This window comes from Brachyistius frenatus, unplaced genomic scaffold, assembly GCF_029030835.1.
Source record: "Brachyistius frenatus isolate BFR_SWC_R1_liver_20210118 unplaced genomic scaffold, ASM2903083v1 Contig_126, whole genome shotgun sequence".
Classification (NCBI taxonomy): Eukaryota; Metazoa; Chordata; class Actinopteri; family Embiotocidae; genus Brachyistius; species Brachyistius frenatus.
In genome coordinates this window covers 489,230-497,500 of record NW_027210725.1, presented here as the reverse complement: position 1 = coordinate 497,500, position 8,271 = coordinate 489,230, and the positions used below count along the sequence as shown (strand labels likewise).

Sequence of the window (8,271 nt, the reverse complement as noted above, 5' to 3'; positions counted from 1 at the left end):
CTGGAAAAGAGACGGACAGAGAGCTGATGAAGAGGAGGGAGGAAGATGAGGCAGGAGGAAGACGAGGAGACAAAAACAGAAAATAAAAAGAGGGGGGGGTCTTTTAGTGAAGACAGATGGAAAAAAAAGAGACAGTAAGAGACAGAAGAAGAGGAGGAGGAGGAGGAGGACACAGAAAGGGGGCGGGGGGGGGGGTCCCTTTACAACAGCCAGCTCCTGTCTCCATTCATCAGCTGTCCAAACTGCTGGTAAACCTGGTCTGACACACACACACACACACACACACACACACACACACACACACACACACACACACACACACCTCCAGAGCTGGAAGAGGACGAAGAGAGAGAGAGAGAGGGAGGGAGAGAGAGGGAGAGAGGGAGAGGGAGGGAGGGAGAGAGGGAGGGAGAGAGGGAAGGAGAGAGAGAGAGGGAAGGAGGGAGGGAGAGATACTGATACACCAGAGAAGATGAGTGGGCGGAGCCTCCCACAGTCCTGCTGGTTGAGTTTAGCCGTTACCACGGCGCTGCAGCGTCCTCAGTACTGGTCTGAAATAAGAGTATTTAAACTGCTGAACGCTGCATTCACTGACCGCTCAGCGAAAAGGTGATCGGCCGGTGGGTCGTCATGGTGACGCAGACCGCTCCGACTCCGGCACATTTTGGTAAAAAGAGGATATTAGAATGAGCTCGGGAATTGATTTGTCCTTTTCACTCCTCAACCTTCGAAATACCTCTGAGGAGGAGGGGGAGGAGGAGGAAGGGGCAAGGGGGAGGGGGAAGAGGAGGAAGGGGCAGGGGGGAGGAGGAGGAGGAGGAAGGGGCAGGGGGGGTGTTGAAGTTTGTAAGGAGACTGAAATTTGAAACGCTGGTTGAAGTTTGTTAGGAGTGGAGCAGGAAGGAGGAGGAGTCGACACATCACCATGACAACGCATAACCTTTTCTCATCTGTGACCTTTGACCTGTAGCACAGGGGATTTTTCAGAAGGAGGTTAAGACCTCCTCTTTATCTCTGAAACAGCTCCAGCCTGTCCTACCTCCTCCTCCTCCTCCTCCTCCTCCTCCTCCTCCTCCTGCCTCCTCCTCCGCCTCCTGCCTCCTCCTCCTCCTCCCTCCCCAACTTCCCCAGTTTGTTTTTGTCAGCTCCCGTTGGTTCGACCATCTTAGTGTGACAGGTTATATAATCAGGTTTGGAAGTACAGCCTGTGGGACCAGTGGAGGAGTGGAGGAGTGGAGGAGTGGAGGAGAACCATAATCTGAACCTCCCACCTCCAACAACTCAGCTGGACTTCCTGCTGTGAGGTTTAAATGACTAGAAGTTGAACAGGAAGTGAGACCAACTGAAACCGACTCACCTTGATGATGTCACCCAGGTAAACATCCTCCATCTTGTTCGGCACCTTCATCTGGAAAATCCTCCCCACCACCGCCGAGGAGTCTGGGAAGGCCGTGGGCGCCGCCGCGTTCTGCTGGGTCGCCGCCGCGTCGCCGCCGTCCCCGATACCTTCCGTGACTTCCTGGAAGCCGCGGAGCAGCGAGGAGTGCATGGAGGCCTCCAGCTCGCTGGCTCCGCCCACCTCCATCAGCACCACGTCCATCTGCAGCTCCGCCGCGCAGCCCGCCGCGGCGAGCAGCGCGCCCAGCAGCAGCACTCGAGTCCTGGGGAGTCTGACGTCCAGGCCCCTGCTCGCCCCGATCCATCCCATAATCACTGCACACAGCATTCTTCTCCGTCTGTCGGCCCGGCAACGAAGCAGAACAAAATAAAAAGGAGGACGTCCACGTGGGAGGGGGGAGGAGGGGGAGCATGCACCCCCGACCGCTGGAGCAGATATCCTCCTCTTTTGTCCTCCTTTATTTCTCTTCCCCTCTCGCTCCTTTGTTGCTCCGCCCCCCCGCTCAGAGGAGGAGTCCCATGGAGACCTGTGAGGAGACAGACAGACAGGAGGGACGGTTAGAGGGACGTCCTCCAGCTACAGGCAGTCAATCAGAAGTCAATCATAGCGAGGAGTTCAGCCCCTTCATCACGAGGAGGAGGAAGATGGGGGGAGGAGGGGGAGTGACCTCATCACTCGTTCCAATAATCACGTTAAAACACGTAATATTCTGATTATGCAACAAGTTACCAACTAAATAAAATATGTTATCGAACTGTGTTCACTCAAAATATAAACTATTTGCGATCTCCATGGCAACACATGGGGAGGCGGAGACATATTTCTAGTGATGAGCAGGGTGCTGTTGACCAATCAGATCTGTGGGTCGGAACTACTTGTGTAACTTTAAGATCATGAAAGAGATGTGATGGAGACGATGAGGGGGGTGAGGAGGAGGAGGAGGAGGAAGAGGAGGAGCAGGAGGAAGAGGAAGAGGGGTGGGGGTGATATACGGTGGGATTATCCAACAATGGAGGACCAGTCAAAGCTGTTTTAGAGACGCTAATGAATGGACGCTTTCACTATTGTGAGAGGAGTCAAACTCAGAGTGTGTGTGTGTGTGTGTGTGTGTGTGTGTGTGTGTGTGTGTGTGTGTGTGTGTGTGTGTGTGTGTGTGTGTGTGTGTGTGTGTGTGTGTGTGTGTGTGTGTGTGTGTGTGTGTGTGTGTGTGTGTGTCTGTTAGGGACAGAGAGTGAAAGGTGGTGAGATGAACCCCCCCGCTGAGGCTCATATCGGCCCGCAGCAGAAAGTGAATTCACCGCAGGACTTCCTGACACCACGACGACGACAACAACAACATCAACAACAAACAACAACAACAACACTCCGCCTCCCAGGTAGCGTTTCACCGACTAAAAAGACTATTTTGTTGCCGAGCAACATCTTCGAACAAAACTTTGCTCGACTCCGGGAACACGAAGCGGAAAACGACTTTAAATGTTCACCTTTTCTCTTCTTGTGAAAGTCGACACGTTTACTTGTTTTTCCGTTGGAATGATTTCTGCTCTAAAAAAAAAAGTTGCACGGAGCACCTCTTGAAAGTAGTCCAAGATGGCTGCCGTGGATAAACTCCATCCCTTTCATGTCGGGTACCTTCAGCTGCATCGCCGGGGGCAACATCCCTCCCGCTTCCCCCTCACTGCTTCCTCTGTTATTCAGCCTGTCATCTGTTTCTCCTTCTTTTCTAATACTTCTGCTCCTTCTCTCATCGTATCAGGATGTTTCGCACTTTTACATTTTCTTTGTGTCGACCTCGCTCAGCTACCCCCCCCCCCACACACACACACACACACCCATGATTTTTTTTTTCTTTTTTTTTCTGCTGGCTCTATTCACTGCATGACGACGGGGCTGATGATGCTCCTCCCACCTCCCTGCCACCTGCCTCCAGGTTGATGACATGCAAAGCCCCGCCCCCTGGCTGACATGATTGGTTCCTGAGGTCTGTCAGATTACTTAACTCGATATCTGTCCTGTAACGGACCACCGTTTTTCTAGTTACAAATACAGATTACATATTTAATGTCGAAAATCAGAGAATATTTTATCACCAGCTGCAGAAATAAATAAGATGAATGTGCAGAAATGATCAAAACAAAAAGTTATAGTGCAATACTTCAACCTTAATTTATCGTCGGTAGTTTCATGAGTCAACGGGGTGTAAAAGTTCAAAGATGACAGGAAACTCCTCGGCTGGAATTCCCCTCTTCAGCAGCCAATCAGAACGCAGAACCGCCACACCGGGCCCAATTAAAGGAACGGCGTCCCCCCTGTGACAGCTCGTCAGAAACATCAGCACTTCATTGGCACTTTAAAGTTCTGCCAACCCCCCCTCCCCCTCCACCAGTTTCTAAAAGTGAGGAGGATCCCAGACTGACAGGTGACAGCCCCCACCCCTCCCTCCCCCTCCTGCAGCTTGTGTTCGCTCTGCAGCACAACCCAGGATTACAGCGAGGTTTACCTTTACAATGAGATTTAGATGTTTAGCAGGGAGATTAGACACGTTTCAGGCTCTCATCCACGCTGATCTGCAGGCTGTAAACACACATCATTCTTCTGGTGGTGTGTGTGTGTGTGTGGGGGGGGGGGGGCTTTGTTCTCTTACAGTATGGAGACACAAGGACCGACTAACGCCTGATTACTGGACACTTATGGACGGATTTGAAAACAGAAGCAGGAAGAGGAGCAGCGTGACCTCAGCAGAGCCACCAACTGAAATTAATCTGCATCCCGTCTCCTAATTACATTTGTAATTATCTGGACTGCAGTCGGAACAATACAACAATACAGTCCCACAAACGCAATCCATCATGACGCGAACGCAGCCTCCCGTCTGTTAGCTGCTACCGAGGCACGCCGGCGGGCCATATGTGCCGACATACGGCGGCGGTGAGTCACGGCAAACACCGGCGAGGTACGAACCGAGTCCAGAGAGGAGGAGACGAAATATGAATTCATTTAACACTTCTGCTGCCGCCGGAGTTTCATCACGTTCAGGGGAACGTTTTGTTTATGAATGAAGCTCTACGGACTCCAGCGGGAGGTCGGGGAGGGGGGAGGAGGGGCGGGAGGAGGTCGGGGAGGGGGGAGGTCGGGGCGGGAAGAGGTCGGGGAGGGAGGAGGTCGGGGCGGGAAGAGGTTGCGGAGGGGGAGGAGGGGCAGGAGGAGGTCGGGGAGGGGGAGTTTGGGGCAGGGGGAGGTCGGGGAGGGGGGAGTTCGGGGCGGGAGGAGGTCGGGGCGGGAAGAGGTCGGGGAGGGAAGAGGTCGGGGAGGGAAGAGGTCGGGGAGGGGAGAGTTCGGGGAGGGAAGAGGAGGTCGGGGCGGGAGGAGGAGGTCGGGGCGGGAGGAGGGCGACAGAACGCACAAACTCTGGACATTAAATCCAAACTGACGTTCTCAGTCAGATTTCCTCTAAAAACTTTCGGTGGAAAAAACATCAAAATACATTATTAGTCTCAACTTTTCCAGATTAGGTTCATAGAAAACAAACCAGTTTATGGCTGCAACTAATAAATTAATCTATCAATTAATCAATAATGAAAATATTAAAGAAAACGCTCATCAGACGTCCAACATTTTGTCTTTACATTTTTGTTGGATAAACATCCAGAAACCTAAAGATGTTTCGTTTAATGTCAAAGAAGACAAAGAAAACACAAAAATGACAAATCGATTATTAAACCTCTGATTCAGATTTCATTGAAATGATTTTTCTATTGTAAATTACTGGCATACAAATGTAGAAGGAGGCAGTTAAAGGAAACAGAGGAGGAGCTGCTGCAGCTCGGAGAGTGAAGAAAGATCCTTTACGAGTTCTACGAGGTGAAACCCTGACAGGAAGTGCGACGAGGATCGGAGCCGGTCGGCGGGAGTCTGAACTCCACGAAGGAACAACAAACACGTTGAAGAGAAAACACCCGATTCTGAGAAGTGACGAGAACAACGAGCACTCGTCCGGCCGACAGGAACAACGTCAGCGGGAGACTTCCGGCCGCTCCCGCTCATCCCGGAGCGTCGGAGACGTTCCTGACGGACAGCTGGCAGCAGATGTGAACCTGCCTCCAAAAACAGGAGAGAAAAACACGAACACCGACCCGTCGGGGGGTACGTCCAGCAGAGCGGCTTATTAGAGCAACCGTTCCTACAAAATAAAAGAACAGGAAACAACAACAGACAGGACAGGAAGCTGCGACCTGACGTGCCTCTGGTGGGGGCGGAGCTTCCGGACCTCCCACCTCTCCACAAACACAACAGAGGGAGGACCTGCAGCGACTGGGACGTCAGTTGTTATCTCCCCAAACATGATGTCATCTCCCAACTAATCCTTTCACGGAGAACCAGATCCTCCAGCAGCGAGTCGGCGTGGCACCTCCCCCTCTCAGAGATCCTCCACCTCTCAGAGATCCCCCCCTCTCAGAGATCCTCCCCCTCTCAGAGATCCTCCCCCTCTCAGAGATCCTCCCCCTCTCAGAGATCCTCCGCCTCTCAGAGATCCTCCACCTCTCAGAGATCCTCCCCCTCTCAGAGATCCTCCACCTCTCAGAGATCCTCCCCCTCTCAGAGATCCTCCGCCTCTCAGAGATCCTCCCCCTCCACCTCTCAGAGATCCTCCGCCTCTCAGAGATCATCCCCCTCTCAGAGATCCTCCCCCTCTCAGAGATCCTCCGCCTCTCAGAGATCCTCCCCCTCCACCTCTCAGAGATCCTCCGCCTCTCAGAGATCCTCCCCCTCTCAGAGATCCTCCGCCTCTCAGAGATCCTCCGCCTCTCAGAGATCCTCCGCCCAAAACGTGACCTTCAGAGATGAAACGGGCTCATCAGCATCCTGCCGTTTAAAAAACAGCGCTCCCATCGAGGAGCAGCTTCCTGAACGGCCCCCGACGACCTCCGACGACCTCCGGTTCCTCAAAATGAGGATTTAATTTGAGGCAAAGCAAAAAAATAAAAAAATAAAAAATACAAATGAAACCAGCGGAGCAGCATCATGAGAACTGAACGTCCACTTTGATTAGAGCTGTGTGTTGGAACGACGAGGCATCAGCGCTTTCCCTCGCCCGCTTCAGAGAGAGAGAGCGTGTGTGTGTGCGTGTGTGTGTGTGTGTGTGTGTGTGTGTGTGTGTGTGTGTGTGTGTGTGTGTGTGTGTGTGTGTGTGTGTGTGTGTGTGTGTGTGTGTGTGTGTGTGTTTCCGGCCTAACAGCTCATGAGGGGAAAATGCCGTGATGCTTTTTTGCGCATCTCAGTAGGCTAATTATAAAGTCTGCAACCGCTGCAGAAATGAAACATGAAAGAAGGAAGAATCAGAGAGAAAATAAGAGGAGGAGGAAATATAATTATTGTTAAAGAATGTGTAGGTAGAACGAGTAATTACATCTTCATCCAATTACACTGCTGAAGTCAGGTTTTCTGTGTGTTTGTTTCCTGTGATAGCAGCTAAAAAAAAACGTGCTGTTCACACTTCGAGATCTCGTGTGCTATCAGTGTGTGTGTGTGTGTGTGTGTGTGTGTGTGTGTGTGTGTGTGTGTGTGTGTGTGTGTGTGTGTGTGTGTGTGTGTGTGTGTGTGTGTGTATCTGTCTTTGTGAGGACACAATCAACTGTTAAAGGGTTCAGAGTCAGAACTGGTTTTAAAGTGTCCGACCTGAGATTAAATATGTGGGCGGGACTTAAAATCTGGTTTAAAAATGGGAACAGACGACGTCTCTAGGGGAATGTTTAAGGTGTCGCACTCGACGGCACGACAGCTCCACGCAAGTGAAGCTGTCGGTCTGTGTATGCACTTGGTTTTTATCTGTCAATAAATGAGGAAAGAGAATTAGAAAGAGCCAGAAAACCCTCCATCACCCAGAGTCAGTGAACGCATCATCATGTCCTCGCAAGGAAAGACAGACCAATGTGTGTGTGTGTGACCCCCCCCCCCCCCCGGTCCTACTGGGACCACCAGCTAAGACTTGACTTACGCTGACAGCTGTGTGTGTGTGTGTGTGTGTGTGTGTGTGTGTGTGTGTGTGTGTGTGTGTGTGTGTGTGTGTGTGTGTGTGTGTGAGTGTGATGGACAGCTGGGTACAGTTGCTCGTGTGACTGAAAATGACAGCTGGGTAACACAAGACGCTTCACACACACACACACACACACACACACACACACACACACACACACACACACACACACACACACACACACACACACACACACACACACACCCTTCAGACAGCTCTGCAGACTTGCTAATCTGCGCCCTTTAATCCGAGGGAGCGCTTCAATCCGTGAACTTTCCCTCCCAGGTGCCGTCCAATTCCCTCCCAACGTGCTCCGCTTTCTTTCCCTCCGACAGCTCTGACAGGAAGTAAATAACCCGGCGGCGGCTATTTTTAGACTCCGCCTTGAATACAGTCGGAGGTTAAAGGAAGTTATGTTGCAGTCAAACTGCAGCACCGTTTAAACGGAGCTCCGTTATCCCGGACAAACACACCGTCCTTCACTTATCACTCAGAACACACACACACACACACACACACACACACACACACACACACACACACACACACACACACACACACACACACACACACACACACACACACACACACACACACACACACACACACACACACACACACACACACACACACACACACACACACACACACACACACACACACACACACACACACACACACACACACACACACACACACACACACACACACACACACACACACACACACACACACACACACACACACACACACACACACACACACACACACACACACACACACACACTCTCACACACACACACACACACACACACACACTCACACACACACACACACA

At 51.7% G+C, this 8,271-nt stretch overlaps 1 protein-coding gene across 2 annotated transcripts in view; it reads right to left on the bottom strand.

Moving 5' to 3' along the window:
* The window catches only part of dag1 (dystroglycan 1), a 43,078-nt gene that overhangs the window by 14,899 nt on the left and 19,908 nt on the right, over positions 1-8,271 (bottom strand). For both annotated transcript variants that reach the window (XM_069714106.1, XM_069714104.1), the window contains exon 2: positions 1,358-1,925. In XM_069714106.1, the coding sequence (XP_069570207.1) occupies positions 1,358-1,726 (369 nt within the window). In that variant the 5' untranslated portion in view covers positions 1,727-1,925. The remainder of the gene's footprint in view (positions 1-1,357; positions 1,926-8,271) is intronic.